The sequence below is a fragment of the Hermetia illucens genome, chromosome 4, assembly GCF_905115235.1.
Source record: "Hermetia illucens chromosome 4, iHerIll2.2.curated.20191125, whole genome shotgun sequence".
Classification (NCBI taxonomy): Eukaryota; Metazoa; Arthropoda; class Insecta; order Diptera; family Stratiomyidae; genus Hermetia; species Hermetia illucens.
Window position 1 is genome coordinate 97,199,909 of NC_051852.1, and position 18,517 is coordinate 97,218,425.

An 18,517-nucleotide genomic window follows, 5' to 3' on the forward strand; every position below is an offset into this window, starting at 1 on the left:
GATATCGTAATGACGTTCTTCCTTCCAGATTAAGAGGAGCGCAAACAACAGAAGCAACCATCGGACGTCTACACCATACCTGCGGTCACTGAAGAGGAACTTCCGCAAATTTTCCGAAGAATTGGTGATAACAAAGCACCCGGTCTGGATGCTGTCCCCGATAGAGCTCTTAAACTCGCTGTTAAGACCAGAACCGACTGATTTATCAGCGTTTTTGAAACTTGTATGGTAGAAGGAGTTTTGCCCGACCGGTGGAAGACGCAAAAACTAGTTTTGGTTCCAAAGCCAAATAAGCACCCAGGACATTCATCATCATACCGCGCGATTTGCCTCATCGACACGGTAGGAAAGATGCTTGAAAGGGCCATCTACAATAGACCGTTCTTTATCATTGAATATAAAGATGGACTATCGGAGCGACAATTTGTATTTCCATAAGCACACTCAACGATCGACGTCGTAGACGCTGTTTTGAAGCTAGCTCGAGACGCGATGTCGTCTAATAAATTCTGTGTCGTGGTGACGTTAGATGTCAAAAATGCGTTCAATTCCGCTAGCTGGGAGTGGATAAAAAGCTCACTGGCTAAAACGGGTGTCCTTAGTTATTTGACTAAACTCCTCGAAAGTTACCTCTCGGAGAGGACACTTTGGAACGATACGGATGAAGGATCCATGCAGTACACTGTCGCCGCAGGAGTACCACAGAGCTGTGTTGGGTCCTCTCTTGTGGAACGTGATGTACAAAGGGGCCTTGTCCTTCCCTTGCCAAAGGAGGGCCCGATAATCGGTTTTGTAGATGATCTAGCTATGATTGTCGTTGCGAAACAACCTGAAGACGTTGAAGTGTACGCTAACGAAACCATTAGCGCCATAAAAGCGTGGCTGGAGATGCTTCAACTTGACCTTGCGAACAAAAGATGAAGGCGGTCTTGATTGCCAACCGTAGGAAGAGGAATACGCTTAATATTCGAGTTGGCGGTCGCGTCATCACTTCGAAACCAAATACCTGGGGGTGATGATTGACGCTAAAATCAATTTCAAGAGACAGGTGGACTATAATATAATAATAATCGTTGGCGCAACAATCCATATTGGATCAAGGCCTTGAAGTGGGTTAGAGCACTTCATTCAAGACCGTAATGGTACACCGCAGTACACTGTGGGAGGCAATGTGGTCAGCATTGCGCTCGCCCGAGATTATTACCCTGATTTGACTCAGGTACTTATTCACAGCTGAATCGATTGGTGTCCGACATCCAGTCACGATAACAAATTCCTCTGTCCCCAGCGAGATTTGAACCGCGACCTTCTGCTACGGCAGCCCAGCGCTCTAACCACTTGAACCATCCGGACAGCTGGACTATGCCTGTGAGAAAGCGGCAAATACCAGCATATCATTAGCACGGATGATGCCTAACATTAGAGGCCCAAGATACAGTCGCAGATTACTTGTGGTCGGAGTGGTTTGCTCCACACTATCATACGCGGCACCAGTTTGGGAGGAAGCACTAGCATGTGAGAGTAATCGAAAGAGGATAAATATGGCTTACCGCTTCGTGGCGCTAAGGAAAATGAATCCTCCTGAAAAGGATGCAGAGTACCGAAAGGCGGCAAGGCGAGACTCGCTGGAGAAGTGGCAGCAATGGTAGGATGACTCGCAGAGGGGTCGCTGGACCCACAATTTGATTCCCTGTATTGAGGAGTGGATCCAGCGACAACACGGCGAGATGAACTACCATCTGACGCAATTCCTGTCAGGTCATGGTGGTTGCAGGAAGTATCTGGACCAATTCAGACTGGATGATTCTTCTTTTTGTCCTGAATGTGGTTGCACACCTGAGGACACGGAGCATGTTATGTTCCACTGTCCACGATTTTACTCAGACAGGAGGATCAACCTAAGCCCACAGAACATCGTTGGGGAAACACTGAAGTTGTAGAGAAATTGGTGTACGTGAACTCCGCAATCAAAAGTATACAGGAGAAACTTAGAAAAGCGGAGCGTGCAAGGAGGACGCGAAGAACGGATGTTTTGGTCGCTTAAAGCGCAGTCCACCCCGCGAAGTAATGCTTTGCAGTGGTTCCGCGAGGAAGGAAGAAGGAGAAAGTGGGAGTGATTTTAGTGGGTGAGAATCCCACGCGCTCCTGCAACCTGGCGTGGTGGTGTCTTTGAACGATTTCCACTTCCATCCATACAAAAAAACAAAGACGGACAGACGGACATCGACTCAATTCTCATAAGATTTTATTTCACACAAATCCTTAAGAAGGGTTCTGAGGTTCCGCTTTCGCTGCATTGTCCAAAGTTTCAACACCAGCGCCAAGTTGAGGCTTCCCCCCTCTACGCTATTACATGGGAGTCATTGATGGAATGATCCTCCCATGCAACACGATCTCTGATTGAATCTAAATAAAGCAATATTTTTTTTTTTGATGATCCTAACGGAATAGGCACTGTTAGTGTCAGTGGTCAGCCCAGAACTGAGAGGTATAAATATGTCCGATCAATGCTATCAGCCAATGGTGAATTCATTATCATCATCAATGGCGTTACAGCCGGTATCCGGTCTAATATAATAAGAAATTAATAAGAAACTCCAGATATCCCGATTTTGCGTCGAGGTCTACCAGTTCGGTATTCCTAAAAGCTGTCTGGCGTCCTAGCCTACGCCATCGTTCTATCTGAGGCAGGCTTTTTGAGCTGGATCATCATCATACATACGGAATAAATGACACGTCCACCGAAACCTGTTGAGCCGGATTTGATCCACAACCTGACGGTCATGGTATGGTTTATAGATTTCGTCGTTACATAAACTACGAAATCGTCCATCTTTAAGTAGGGAGCAAAAAATTCTTCGGAGGACTCTTCTTTCGAATGCGGCCAAGAGTTTGCAATTGTCCTTGCTAAGAACCCAAGTTTCCGAGGAATACATAAGGACTGGTAAGATCATTGTCTTGAATAATAAGAGCTTTGGCCCTATGGTGAGACGTTTCGAGTCGAACAGTTTTGCGTGGATTTCATCGTCGTAGCTCTTATCGATTGTGATTTTCGATACTAGATAGAAGAAATTATCAACGGTTTCAAAGTTGTATTCTCCTATCTTTATTGTTCCCGTTTGACCAGTGCGGTTTGATGTTGTCGGTTGGTTGGTTTTTGGTGCTAACGTTGCCGTTATTGATATGCCGCCCGAGATATCGCGTTGCCTGCTCGATCTGGATGAAGACAGTTTGTACCTCTTGAGTCATTCTTGCCATGATGTCGATATTGCTAGCATAGGTTAGTAGTTGGGTGGACTTCAAGATGATCGTACCTCTAAAATTTACCTCAGCAGCACGGATCACTGTTTCCAAGGGCTAGATCAAAGAGGACATCTCCATGTTTTGATGTTGATGTTGAATGGTCTTGAAAGTGATCAGTTAGTCTTATCAATTTCGTCAAGATATCAAATTCTCTCATGGCCGTGTGTAGTTTTACCCTGACTATGCTATCATGGGCGAAATGATTTGCACGGAGTAAAGCCTCTTTGGTATGGGTCAATGATGTTCTGAGCATATGGGGCTATCCGGCCTAGCAACCATATGCGACCCGACATTTACTACTTCTACTCCATCTAATTTGCTATTTAGCTATTGCACTCTCGTTTAATGACTTTCTGACTCGAAGCGGCTCTAAACTCGTCAACACGTCACTGCTAACAAGATCCGTTTGCAGCGAAGATAGCCCTTCCTGATCTTTTATGTGCGGCACGCTAAACTATCTGCAAATCAAAAGGAGGAGCACTCAACAATACCTGCACCTAACGCACCTGGAACTTTTAAACGTATAAACAGTCAACGGAATATTAAAGAAAAAGTCGCCTACTTATTGCACGGGGACAAGATGATTTTGCTGCGTCACATAGGGGAAACTGCACAATGGCTTTCCGCCAAGACGACCTCCTCATCCAAGTACACGAGATATTGTACCAAGTCGTATGTGGTGGACAGTACTTGCTTTCACAAAACCACGCGCAAAAGGCCTTGTAAATAAGACAAACACGCCCCACTCATCAGTGAACCCCCAACAGAAACGCAATCTACACGCCGACCCCCAGCAGTGAGCAAGTCTAACGCACCAATTGACTGTTCAAAGTTTAACAACATCACTACTATCCTGCTCGCGTATGTGCTGGCCATTGCTCCAAGAAGAGGCCATACGGCCATTCTGCGAGCAACGAACATAGTTATGGTCCTTAGCGCGACAGCCAGCCACCCTGTGATCAAATGTAGCTGAACGTCGGCTTGTCAATTACAGTAGGTCTCCTCTCAATCAAAGCATTGCTGGCTACTTGGCCGACTACTGATCTTCTCCTCTTTCCTGAACCTCCCGAAGGACATCTGGGAATTAGAAATTAAGACAAGGGGAATAATAGAAATTCGGGCGAGCTGTAAAAGAGACATGGAATAAGGATAGCCCCATTTCAGCATTGTTAGAACAAGTCAGACAGAGATTTATTGTAAACAATCGAAATATGATGGAACTTAGAGAATAAAAACAAAATGTCGACAAATAAGGTAATTTGCCAATCGACTATATATTGTACGATCCTCCAGCGAAAATAGGATCATCAGCTTAGCTGAACTGCAAGTATTGAAACATGATAAACTGTCTGTCACTATGATTAGCGATAGAGTAGAATATTTGGGTTTCGCAGAGTCATTGGAATGGAGATTGAATCAAAGAGATTAATACAGCGATATGAATGTCAGGCTCGTCTGACTTTCTCATGAGTCTTAAATTTATTAGAAAAGAGACCTGGAAAGCCAACTATTATGATTTCAAAGGTCAATCACCATGGAAGACTCGAGAGGCAGGGTTATTGTGTTATCAATAATTACTTCAATCACATGCAGCATAAAAAATAACATATCAGAGATAATATGTCATTTTTTTCTAAAAAAATATATGTAGATATTAAGATATGCATATCCTTATTTCAGATCAAAAGACGCCATGTCAAGCAGTCGACCTATGAATGAACTTTTGGCAAAGAAAGCTAGGGAAGAGCTTAATGAAGACCCGAACACTATCGAAGAAAGTGTGCAGCTGCTAAAAGAATGGACCAACAAACTACCACACATTAGAGTTAGAACAGATAGTCGGTTCCTGCTTATTTTTCTGAGGGCAAACAAATTCAGCGTGGAAAGTGCCAAAAAGAAAATTGAAGGCTACTATACAATGCGTAGCGCAGTTCCGGAACTATTCAAAAATCGAAATGTTGACGACCCCAAAATGCAGGAAATCTTCAAATTAGGGTAAGTAGTTTCGAACTTCCAATCAAATGCAAAAATATTTCAATAGTAAATTTCATTAGTGTAGGGTTAATCTTTCCAAAGACCAACGGTGTAGATGGTCCTCGAATTTCTTTAATTCGGGCAGGATCCTACGACCCTAATAAGTATAATATCAAAGATGTAATAAAAGCTGGAACCTTTGCGGGGGATATCCAATTACTTGAGGACGATAACATAACAATTGCAGGGCAAATAGAAATTATGGACCTGGCCAATGTTACTTTAGGACATATGCTCCAAATGGATGCTGTGTTTTTTAAGAAGCTAGCTGCCGTTGGCGAAACAGGGACACCTATTCGACATAAGGGACTACATTTCATAAACACCCCACCGGGATTTGACACTTTTTTCAATTTGTTTAAAAGTTTTCTGGGTGACAAAAGTAAAACAAGAGTAAGGAGTAATATTGAATTGATAATGAGTATAATACACGCTCCAAAACTATCTTATTTTCAGTTATTCAGCCACGGACACAATATAGAGTCACTCTACAATTACGTATCAAAGAGTTTATTGCCGGCCGAATATGGAGGAGGTAACAGCTCAATCCCAGAAATGATTGATTACTGGTATAACAAGATTCTATCATATCGAGATTATTTCAAAGAAGAGGAAGAGTATGGAATCGTAGAAAGATATCGGAAAGATATTCAAAAGCAAACTGAAGACTCACTTTTTGGTGTTGATGGAACGTTTCGGAAATTATGTATTGACTAAATAAAATTTAAAATTTTATTCACTGTAGCCTTAGAACATTTGGACTGAAAACTAAAGCCTTTGAATGACGGCTTTTTATTTTTATTAAAAAATATTTATTCTTCAATATTTCCCTTCAAAATAAACCCCCCTCAGACATAGCACACTTGTGCTAGGGCTTTTTCCAACGCTTAAACCGTTTCTGTTCAGTACTTGTTGGTATTGCCCTGAGCTGTTTCAATCGTTGCAAATCTCCGCCCTTTCATGGGTCTCTTCAGTTTTGGGAGCAGGACCAGGTCCGGAGTCATGACCCTTTTCAGCAAATCATGATCATCACAAACGTCATTCCACAGCTCCTGACCGACATTCATGGAAAGATTCTTCTGGTCGAGCAGTTTGGGACCAAACTACGGTAATACACATCTCATGACCAAAACATCCATATTATTAGTAAATTCTCCAATGGTGATCTGAAAATCCTTCCACACTATTTTCTTCACTTTTTTATTAGTTTTTGAGGTGCTGGGGCGACCAGAGTGAGCTTCATCATTAACATATTCTTGGCCTTTTTTACTCAGAGGACCTTGTGACAATGCCAACATTTTAAGTGTTATGGGGCACTCAACTCCACTTTGTACACAAAATTTGATGGAAATACTTTGATCCATTTTTTTCGAAAATATTATAGAAAATCGCGGAACACGCAAAACTTTTCTAGCCTTATGGATCCCATAAAACAGACAAAAAATGTTAGCTTAAACTGTGAGCATATATTTGAGACGAGTGTACTAACATAAGAAACAAAACAGGTCGAAAACTGGAAGCTCGATGCTTCAGGTATGAAAGGTTTCCCGTATTTCTTGTGAAAGTGTATTTGTAGCTGTTCCATTTGCACGGAACTCATAACCGACGAGCGTTTAGCATGTTAGACTAATCACTTTACTGTGATATTGATATTCAGTATTTTGGGTTGCAGTAAATTTACATGGAATAGCACAATTTTGGCTAAACTTTGGGATACCATGGATAAACTTTGTCGATTTCCCAAAAAAAACATAGTAACATACTATTATGAACCTTATTTGAACAGATATTGATATCGATGGTATTTTGACGCCTAGGCGCTGTATAGGGGTAGCTTCATGATTTTTTTCAGATTTAGTTCAGGTAGTTTCTGAGAATGAATTCGTGAAAGAAATTGTCACTTTATAACCCCCGCCTAATCTACCTTTTCAACAAAACTGAGACCGGCTTCTGAAAGTAATAATTGAAACCTTTTAATAACCCACACGACTACATTCCTTGGAAAAAATTGTGGGACTCTGGAGAGTACTCCTCTCCCTTTGCAGGAATGTGCTTTTGTACTCTGGAAAGCGAAGTGATACCAGACGCAAATCCATTGTCGGGTTGCTTCTGACAGCTACCGCAAGGTGCGCTCTCTTCACCCGGGAGCCGGTTTCTAACAGACTTCTAACTGCAAGATTCCGGTTCAGGTGAAGGAGCATCACAATTGTGCAATGCTACGTACCAAGGGAAACTTCCGATATAGTTGGGTTTCATCTGACCGACACGCCGTACGGGCAATCAGATTGCTCACTTCGCGTGCAGGAGTAGATTTAGGAGTTGTCTACTTGATGTGTGTAACAAGAGAGACGCTGACATCGGCCACGAAAGGGATCACCATCTGATGGTCGCTTACGTTCGCTTGCGTGTTGCGTACGCCACTTCTTGCAGTTTTGGGGAGCTGCGACCCCTTAAGTTGAACCTCGATCGCTTTTATGACCCAGCGGTCTTTCGACAGTGGGAGACCTACCTTGCTAATAGGACGGCAGATATACTAAGCAGCCCGCATGAGAATATCGATGAGCATTGGGCTGCAATAAAAAATGCTCTTTTCTCGGGTGCTAAGCAGGTCGTCGGCCACGTCCTGAAGATCTGGCTGACTGCGAAATCGTGAAGGCGGATAGATGAATGGAAGGGCTTGAACGCTCTACTGACCGGGGAGGTTCAGCGTAGTGTACGTAACAAGAGAGAATTTGCTATTACGCTAGTCGGAGAATCGGACAATACCGTAATGTATACCGCATCACGAAAGAGCTTACATGTCGTCGCAAATCTTTTGATGGTCTTATTAAGGAGGTCAACGATCGACTTCATGTCCACGATAATGAACAACGGAAGAGATGGAAAGAACACTTTACCACGGACCTTAACTGTATCACGTCCGGTGAGGTTCCTCCTCTTGTGGATGAAATGGTTAGTCGCCGTAACATGCGGATAAGGACTGTTTTTCCAAACGGGAGAGAAACCATTTCGCCTATCCATACACTCAATCGGAATAAAGCCACTGAACTTGACAGTCTTTCCAAAGAGTTATTTATCGCTGCTCCTGCAGTTACTACAGATCGGCTGCCCCCTCCCCCCGTATGGAAATTTTGGGAATCCGAGACCTTTCCCAAAGAGTGGGGGAAGGGGACGATCACCAAGATCCCAAAGAAGGGGATTCGTTCTGAGTGTGACAATTCGACGGTACCTGCGTGTTTCCTGCAACGCATAGATAATAGCTAAAATAATCGAAAAACCGATATTACAAAGCCACAGAAGAAGCATTGGACAGGATGGAATTTAAAATGAGGAACCTGACAACGAAAACGGAATAACGATTTCCGCATTTTCTCGTGGAATGTGCGCTCCCTGTACAGACCGAATGCTGCTGAGCAGCTAGCCGATACCCTGCCCCAATATAAGGCTGATTTAACACCGTTGTAAGAGATGCGCTGGGCAAAGATCGGTTTCCTGGAGAAGAGCCACTACACCATATATTATAGCGGCCATCCAATAAACCATGTACCCGGAGTAGGATTCTTAGTCAGGCAAAAATTGAAACCTGCTGTTATCGGCTTTCAAAACATAAGCGAAAGGCACTCTGCGTTTGCGAGGCAAATTCAGAAAATAAGCCTCATAAACGTTCACGCCCCTACAGAGGAGACTGCAGAGTCGGAGAAGGATACCTTCTACGAGGCAGTTGAGTGGACCCTCGAAACCTGTCCCAAGTATGATATCAAAATCATACTTGCAAATTTCAACAGTCAAGTAGTGACGGAGCCCGTATTCAGGCGATACATCGGCTCCCATAGCTTACATAGGGATAACAATGATAACGGACTGCGGATTATTCAGTTAACAATATCGCACGAAATGATTGTTCGAATTACCTGGTTTGCGTGGAAAGCGGTCCACAAACATACGCGCCTCTCCAGACAGGACTACTTTTAACCAAATTGACCACGTGCTGCTTGAACGCCGCCACCTCTCAACCTTGATGAATGTTAGAACATATAGGGGAGGGCAATATAGGCTCGGATCACAATCACGTTTGCATAGTGCTCCGGGCTTAATTGCAACACAACCTAGAGTCCCCTCTGACAGTCAGGTGAGAGTAAATACTGAAGCTATGCACAACACAGCCCTCCGTAACAGGGGAGAAATGGATGCCGCAATATCCGCAGCTAACAGATGTTCTGGAGATGAAGCATTAATAAATGATTTTCACAACCACCTGAGGAGCGTTGTCATTGATACGGCCACAAACATATTCAGTCTCAGTCGCAAGGCTGGTGTAGTGTTGCATTCTCAAAGAATGTGGGCACGCGCGGAGACCTATCACGAACTCCGTTGAGCGGAGAAGCGACTTCACAGACGGAAAAGGGAAGACCAATAGGTCTGTGAACTTGAAAAGTACAGGAAGCAACCGCACCACGCGCCCAAGTTTGACCAACAGGTCAGCAGGATGAAGCCTTATACACTTCGATGCTCATCCTACCGAAACAAAGAGGGAAATTTTACTTCCGACAGAATGGGCATATTGGAGCGATAGGTTGAGTATTTTGATGAACTGCTCAACAACCAAAATATCGGCGAGTTGGAGTTGGAACTGAATACGACGGACAAACACTGCCACCACCAAGCATAGAAGAAACAATCCGTGCAATCCACCGACAATTCATGGATAATTCAGGTACGAATCCATGTTTCTTGATGTATTTAACATTTTAGAACATTCCAGCGCTTTCGCATCTTCCCTTTAACTATCGGTTTACGATGAGGAATAATTTTATTTGTTGTTTCTGAAGTTTTCCTTTTTGTTTCGCTTTTTTTGAGCATTCTTCCACAGTAGATTGTCACCTACAGTTGGATTAGCTCGTAATTGGTAATTAATACATTTAGTAAATGGTTTTAAGCTGAAAGCATTTTAAAGAAATTTTCCAATAGTTTACGGGTAGCAAGAACATTTTCGTCTTATATACGTCTAGCACTCTGACTCTAGTGTATTTCATGACAATTTCTAATGTTCTTTGAATTTGAAGCTAATACTAGTAAAATACATATCAAACTTGATTGCACTATGTTCTCTTACGAATTCAATTCACAATTGAGTAAAAAGCATATGCCCTCCCCCCTCAACATACTACAACTTGCAAGAAGTTATTACCACAAAATTGTGTGTATCTACAATAAACTTGAGGAGGGTGTTCAATCGAATTTATAAAACAGCAATATGATATTAATAACTTTATTTGAGCAGATATTGGAAAGGGATGTATTTTCAGGTCTAGATTTTTACAAATTTTTCGATGGTTCTGAGAACGAGACTTGTTTCACTTTTCGGGCAGAAATTTTTGAGTCCTTATTCCCCTGCGTTTCATCAATTATCAGAAATAAGATCATTTTCGAAAAATACTAATTGAGCCCATTCATGACAATATTCTGTGAAAAAAAAATGATTCTTCCTTTCGCAAATATGGGGAGCCCACCATTAAACCTAACACAAAATGATGCCATTCGTTGCACATGTAAGTGGTTCGCAGACCACATATTCTCACTAAATTTAATGAAAATAGCTCCATCGTTTTAATAAGGTTTTGTTTCACACAAAATTTAAAAGGAATGGCAGTCCAGCAGAATGTTCGAATTTCCATTCCATACTGTTGCTGTCACATAACATCAAGATTTTTGAACTTAGTTTTGACAACCGTATTCGCGACATCGTTTAAATAACCGTGAATCAAGCCGGGTTTGTCAAGAACTTCGGAACTCGTGACCCAATACACGCTGCGTGGTTACTCATGGAGAAGCACCGTGGGAAACATTGTCCTCTCTACATTACACTTCTGGATTTAGGAAGACATTTGACCGTGTGCAATACGAACTCATCTGGCAACACCTAGTACCAGAGGAACTGGTGCGCTGGATTAAATTGCTCTACCGCAATCCGAAAAATAAAGTTCAAAGTATGGCGGATATATCAAAACGGCTTCGTGTTCCTGGTGGTTTTCATCGTGGAAGTACCCTCTTGGTTCTTGTTATGGACACTGTTACAAGGGACATCCAACCTCCAGCGCCCTACACACTGCTCTATGTCGGCGATGAGCTCCTAGCGTTCATAGCAAAGATGATCTTCAGCAACATGTTTAAAAATATAATAATCGCCTAATGCAGCACGATTTCAAACTGAATCTGACAAAAAAAAAACTGAATTTTTGACGTTTGATCCCAATGACCGAAAAAAAAGAACGAAACTGGTCAAGACGAGCGGACCCCGCTGAAGAGGGAGCAGATGAGAGCATTCCGGAGAAAATAATGGCTATTATCAGAGCGACATATGAAGGCGCAAAATGTCACGTGCTTCACGGAGCTATAATCTCAGAGGAATTTGAGATGGTCCAATGCAGAGTCGGCCAGAGTTGCGTCTTGTCACCGATATTATTTCTTCTTGTTATCGATGACAATCTTGGTGTTGCCTTGTCCGAAGGACGTGGAGGAGTTCAATAGACCATGACATTTTTCCTCAAACACCTCGATAACGCTGATGACCTCCGTTTGCTCTCTCATCGCGCCATAAATCTCGGTCAAATGGCACTGGATTTGGAAAAGGAGGTCTGTACTTGGACTGAAGATAAACACCATCAAAACCAAGGTTCTCAGTCTAAGGAGTCATTGCACTCTCCCTATCTGCATTAATGGTCAGTGCATCGAAAACGTCGATCAATCTGTATATCTAGGAAACGTCGTTTCTGCTGACGGTTGCACTGAACGGGACGTTGCCCCGCGACTAAGCAGTGCTATATCCGCTTTCGTAGCATGTCAAAAATCTGAAAATGCAATTATGTTAACACCAAGATCAAGTTGACTTACCTGCGAAGTACCATCGGAGTACGTTGGTCTGATACAATTTCAAACAAAGAACTTGGTCGAGGCACAGGTCTGTCACTCGTATGATCGGCAGTGGAAATGGATAGGTCACACATTAAGGAGGGGCGACATTTCCATTATTTGCTATGCCATATCCTCCAACCCACTATTCCAAGATAGCCCATGGGTGGGTGCTCCCAAGAGCACTTGGCGCAGAACAGAAGAGGAGGAGTGTGGGCGTCTCGGTTATTGAAGCGTATATCAGTAAGCCGTGTACGATGGTGCTATGATCTAGTATCAATTTATATTTAGGCTCTTTCATCATTTACAATACGATGTACCAAATAACCTTTGTAGTTGATAAATAGAGAATATACACTAAATTTATTTAAGTAATTTGTAGTATAACCTTGCCGAATGCGGTCTACAAGTATTGGTTGACTAATCAAATTTCTATTATATGAACCAGTACTCAACGAGCGACATAACGCCCTATTAGGAGCCAAGGCTAGGCTTTGCCTCTCCCAAATTGATTATAGCAAAATTAAAAGAACATCACACTTTCTTTCAAATCTATTTATTTTTCCACGGATTAAATACTGTAATTATTCGAATTTGATGTGCATGTAAATAGCACAATAAAATAGTTTTCCTTCTTCCTCCATGTGAAATAATCCTAAAAATAATTCATAACTAATTTTTTTGTTGTCTAAAAATTAACATATAATCTTCGTTCATATTTTTTAAAACAAGAAACAAAATTAAACAATTAATTCATATCAGTTATGCTTATTCAATGAGGATTTCGTTAAAACTATCAAGTTCTAAAACGATCTCGTTCGTCTAATATTACGTTACAACTAAGAGAAAACATGTGAATACAATAAGATACAAATTAGTTCTAGTAGAGATTTGGCCTTTAAGCAAGTACATGTTTTTCAGTTATTCCGTTCGGCTTTCTTTTCCTATTAAATATTACGTTTCCAGTATTACATTCAGCATTTCTCATTCATTACAATCGTCCCATCGTAGGTTTGTTAAATATAAAAGACATGAAAGTCTACTTGGTTGCACAAGGAAACACTTTCCAGCGGCTAAATGTTTTATTATCATTATTCGCATCCGAGCTAAGAGGAAACTCATTACAGTTTTCGTCCTTTAGATGTAATTTGAAAAATCTGGTGTAATAATTCTCATCCAATAAGATCCGCCTTTTCTGTCGAGGCATTACAAAGTCCATTCATGAATTATTGAGTTTCAGTGTTGCGGTAAACATTTTTTCAACTCCCGGAATAGGAGATAGGACTGCGCGAATGAATGGATGAATAAATGTACATAAAGTAGTTGCTTTACTGCAAAGAAGGCAGTATGAAACCTCCTGCGCAAACGTGAATCATAGAAAATAAAAGCTATCTAGCATGAGCATTGTTTCCCCGTCAAATTAACTAAAATGTGTTGATAAAAACACCTCCCGATATAGTACAAAACAGTTGTACGTTTTACATCACATAAATAATTCCTAACAACAATTAATTACTTGTTTACTTTTAACATCCACATTTGTACACACATAGTCGAGAAATGAGATATTAATTGGTAATAAACTTTGCAGAGATGTCTCTGAAGGTAACGTAGCTGGTAGAGTTAGAGCAAAATGTAGTGGAAATGTGACCAAGTGGAGACTATCTTTACCTTTTTTCTAACTTCCCCACTTTTGTTGGATCATTATCAACTCAATAGAATCCGATTAGTACAAGAAACTTCAAATTCAACAAGAATACATTCAATCTCGTTGTTTATTACCCAAAATCTCCCATTTTCATCGATTAGAAACGCACATTTTTTACAACTTAAAGAAACTCTTTTGCACTACTTACATTATCAGTTTAATCGCTTTCTCTATTCACTTTCATAATACTTTCGATACCAGAGTCTTCATCGGTACTATCGCTTTGCTTAATTTTATCTGATCCCAATGGGAATTCGATCGGGCCGTTTTCTATCAAAATCAGAGCGGGTTTCACTTGTTCGTTGTTTGTAATAGAAATTGTGTTACAAATGGGTCGCTTATTATCATTTACTTCAATATTTATTGATAATGAGTTCTGGTTTTTTCCAAAGGTCGAGAAACTCACTTGCCTTTCAGATCCAGAGCTTGAACTTATCGAGTCCATCGAACCAGTGCACGATGGCGTTGGCAATATTAACCTGTCTACTGCTGCTGGCTCGTCTAATTTCATTGAATCGGGTTTTATGTCGGTTAATGAATCAGTTGGGGGCAATATTTTCAGAGGAAGACGAAGTGTTGATTTTGTGTGGCATAGTTCTCCAAGGGGCAGTCGATCACTAAGCATTTCAGCCTGTGGAATATTCTCCTTAATAACAGATAATTACTATTAGATTAAATTCCAAACTTACAGATTCTCCTACGCCACTATCTGGTCTGTTGTTTCCGTAATCTTCGAGATTTTCCGTTTTTACATCACCATCCGTTAAATCGATACTATCAAAATTTTGAGGCCATTTTCCACTTGTTGAATTTGAATAGGTCGCAAGTTTCTTTTCGTCCGTAATATCACCAAGGTCCTACAATTTACAAATATTTTTCCTATTGGATAAGACTTTCTACAGCATTGAAGCACAAATTAGTGTTTATGTATAAAGCAAAGAGATTCGCTTGAAATTAGATTATTTTTACATGTTTATGTTATGCATATGCGGCAAAAAAACTCGAACAAAGTTTGATGCATTTTACAATGTAACAAACTAATTTCCATTTCGTTGAATTCTCAAGGTTTAAGTACCAGGACACAATTATTTTTGTTTTAATGCCTTGCATTTTTAAGATGTCAAACAAACGAAGCGCACATTTTGGAAACGTTTCGTGAAGAAAAGTTCAGAAACAAACAGTATCTGATGTAATTCACTGGTTCAAGGAACAGCTGCCGTGTAGGGAATAGAAGAAAACATACTATGAATACTTGCGGAAACCTACAAATAATCAAGAAACGAGCTCAGCAAAATCCAAGGGCACCCTCCATGAGGAAAATCGCCTATTAAACAGATATCACCGACCGACCATTGCGCTATTTATTGTTCAGCATCTTATTGATGGAAACAAGTTCGTACGTTTTCAAAGATAACATCAACTCCAGGTCGTAGGACAGTAATGGGAACACATTGTTTTGACTGACGAGAAGCTGTTGACTATAGAACAAACGCATAAACATCAAAATGGCAGAATCTGGTCTGCATAGGGTCTCGGCATCCGGAATTTGCGGCAGTGATAAAATACCTTTTGTTTTGGTAGATAAAAATCTCCCAAGAAATGTACTGTTAAAAATATTCTCGTGGTTGTGGTACGTGAGCCCATCAGTAATTTAACGATGCAGATTTGACGGTTTAGTAAGACTCCGACTCGACCCATAAGGTGAAACTTTCATCCATCTATTTCAAATCATTCTGAGTCTAAGACAATCATTGTCCCTGGTTGGGGTGACTTCAATGCGAGGGTACTTAAATGGGGATTGCCTGATCCAGACTACTAGTAGGTAGATATCAGCGCCCGCTCCGAGGAGCAAAGTTCCTCGTTAAGCCCAGGTTGCGTGTACGGTAGCCCGTAGGGAGCGTTCAGAGTTCGCGAGGTACTTCGTCTAGGATGTTACTATGGCTGTAGGGCTCCACTTTCCAAAATCTGGACTCACATGGTCTGACAGCAATGCATGTATTTGATGAAGAGGTCCAGGGGAAGAGGTGCAGGAATCCGGGACGCGCTCTAGGGTCTTCAACATGAAAGAGGTGGGGCGAATTTTTAGGAAACTCTTCACGAAGTCAACCCGCTTTTGGTACCACGTGCATGCGTCTCCAAAATCGTGGTACATATTCCAAAGGGGTACAGCTTCAGTTCTCTAGTTCCATGCTCCGGAGGACACCTAGCCGTGGAAAATCGTTTATGTATTGGTGAGCGACGGAAATTGCCGACCTACGGAACGAGTCTCATAAGCTCGACCGCATGAAACTACAGTACAGTTAAAACAAAGCTCGCTACTGACGGGAACTAAAGGTGGCAGTAGTTCCATAAAGACTCGGTTATACGCTAACCACTCGGGAAACCGGGGCCCTGCGCAACCCTCGTTTGCTTAATGTGGGACAGATAGGCCCCATGAACATTATTCACAGCACGAAAGGCGTAGTGTTCCTCCCAACGTTTGATGTTAGAAATAGCATCCATTCGGGAAGATGGACAAAACTGCAAAGCAAACTGGACATATTGATGCAACGGGTAGACGGATGGAAGACTGCCCATGATTTCAGCTTTTCGATGAAAAATCCTAGGGCAGTCATCTTAACTAAAAAGAAAATCCAGCCTCCGCGTCACGTCAAAGCCAATGGTTGAACACCTTGGAATGCCCTTTAGGAGTTTCAGCTTCAAGTTGAGTAATGGCAAATTTTGGGGGTCCTACTTTCAGCAGCGGACATCTCCTCATAAGTGCGACGCAGTCCGTTTTGCTCTTACGCAGGAGATGTACACTGATGCTTTTGGCAGCAAGGTGTATCGTTAGTGCCTTGCGCAAGTATAGAAATGGGGAGCTTTACGGATGACGTCTGCCTATCGTACTGCATCGGAGCCAGCTGAAATAGGTATCGCGCGAATGATCTCCTTCACCTTTCTTGCTAACGAATGCAAAGCCATGTGCACGCGCAAGGAAAACGATTCCAACAAACACATTGGCAACTCTTGGAAAAACCAGTTAAGAGCCAGATGGCCTGCGCGGCTCAGTGGCAACGTAAGTCCGTGTTGAATTGAAAAACTATCGAGATTAGTTTGTTTTTTCCCGCTTCGACGTTTGTTAATTGCACAAGTTATTTAACAATGTGGTGAATGCCGATGGGATGAGATTTATCAGTAACTTTATGCAGATATACTCGTAAAGCACTACGTTCGGCTGCTTCTCTTGCGAAGCAAATTGAGCTCGACCGGTGTAAGAACCGGAATGCAGGAGGTTCTTTGAATTAACAAATTCCTTTTCACCGCTTCCCACCTAGTGACAGGAATTCCATGACTTAAAGACTTCTTAAGGCGGTAAAGCGGGAAGATTAACTCAAAGTAATATGCCAGACGATTCCAAGCTAGTTCTCCAATGACGGGTAGATGTTTGGTTGGCAATCCAGTAGTTCATCGTTGCGAAAGTCCAACACTCGGTACATAAATGCATCCACAAACACAATGCAAAAAAGATCCCAAGCTCGTTTAAGAAACGACGAAAAGGATTATTATCTATTTCACATTCGCCATCGCTTTGGACCGCTTTTTCTCATAAGGGATGAAGAGTTTGGACCCAAGTACAACACAGGTCGCTTACGCTCATCCGGGATTGAGAAATCTAAGAAGTTCGGCGTAGTGTACACTGTCATAGAAAAAAAAAATTATTGTGATGGTCAGCGAAGCAGAAAATACCGCAAATGATAACGATTTCAGGACCGCATTATGAAAGAACTGAAAAAGGGGTGGTGGTGGTTTCGATGGTCCGTTCGGGGATGTTAACGGTCGACTGCTCCTCCACGATAATGGGTAGCTGAATAGATAGCAGCAGCATTTCACCATTGTTCCCAACTGTAGATAATCTGGTGTTACAACTATCTAGCTACCGTAACAGTAGGATACGGGCTGCCCTCCATAGAGGAGTGAGATCATATCAATCCCCCAATATCAATAATCCCATCGGCCTCAACGGTCAAATTGCGGAGTTAGTGATGACAGCCTCCTATTTCTGCAGAGTTGATTCTTCTGTCTATACAGAAAAAGGGGATAATCGTTTAACTTCCAAAGACAGGTACCTGTCTTGAGTATGACAATTGGAGGAGTCTTCGCATACTTGGCATGGTTTCGATAGCGTAAACAGGGAGTGTAACTGGAATGCTCTAAGCAAGTGAGCCATTTCGAATAAACTAACACCTACTATCGAAGCAAGTCATGCACCTTGACCAGAATCAATTTAAAAACGATAGTTACATCTTCCTGATTTTATCTCAAATTTTAAGTAATACTACTAGTACTAAGTGCCAAGCGTTTGTGTTCGAGCGATCCTACCTATGACAGTAGGAACTACAACCACTCTCCGAAGACTTCATATTTCTTGAATTTCGCGAGTCAGTGACACCTTCTTCTCCATGTATTTCCGTTCAATGCTGCTATTATACTATCCGGCTCCAGAACACAGTTATATCTTCGACAAGTGAAGATCGACAAACAACTTTTATTCATCGTTCTATTCCTAGTCTGACTTCACCC

General features: G+C 41.9%; 2 protein-coding genes across 7 annotated transcripts in view; one reads left to right on the forward strand and one right to left on the reverse strand.

Annotated features, from left to right (window-relative positions):
* LOC119654005 overlaps window positions 1-6,081 on the forward strand; it is a 62,284-nt gene extending 56,203 nt beyond the window's left edge. The window contains exons 8-10 of the mRNA XM_038059167.1: window positions 4,984-5,298; window positions 5,358-5,730; window positions 5,794-6,081. Coding sequence (XP_037915095.1) covers window positions 4,984-5,298; window positions 5,358-5,730; window positions 5,794-6,054 — 949 coding nt within the window. The 3' untranslated portion in view covers window positions 6,055-6,081. The remainder of the gene's footprint in view (window positions 1-4,983; window positions 5,299-5,357; window positions 5,731-5,793) is intronic.
* Window positions 6,082-12,786: 6,705 nt separating this feature from the next.
* The window catches only part of LOC119653649, a 78,553-nt gene continuing 72,822 nt past the window's right edge, over window positions 12,787-18,517 (reverse strand). For 5 of the 6 annotated variants that reach the window (XM_038058468.1, XM_038058471.1, XM_038058467.1 and 2 more), the window contains 2 exons: window positions 14,644-14,811; window positions 12,787-14,585 (listed from right to left, as the gene is read on the reverse strand). In XM_038058468.1, coding sequence (XP_037914396.1) covers window positions 14,112-14,585; window positions 14,644-14,811 — 642 coding nt within the window. In that variant the 3' untranslated portion in view covers window positions 12,787-14,111. The remainder of the gene's footprint in view (window positions 14,586-14,643; window positions 14,812-18,517) is intronic. The other variant, XM_038058469.1, reaches the window with a different exon arrangement.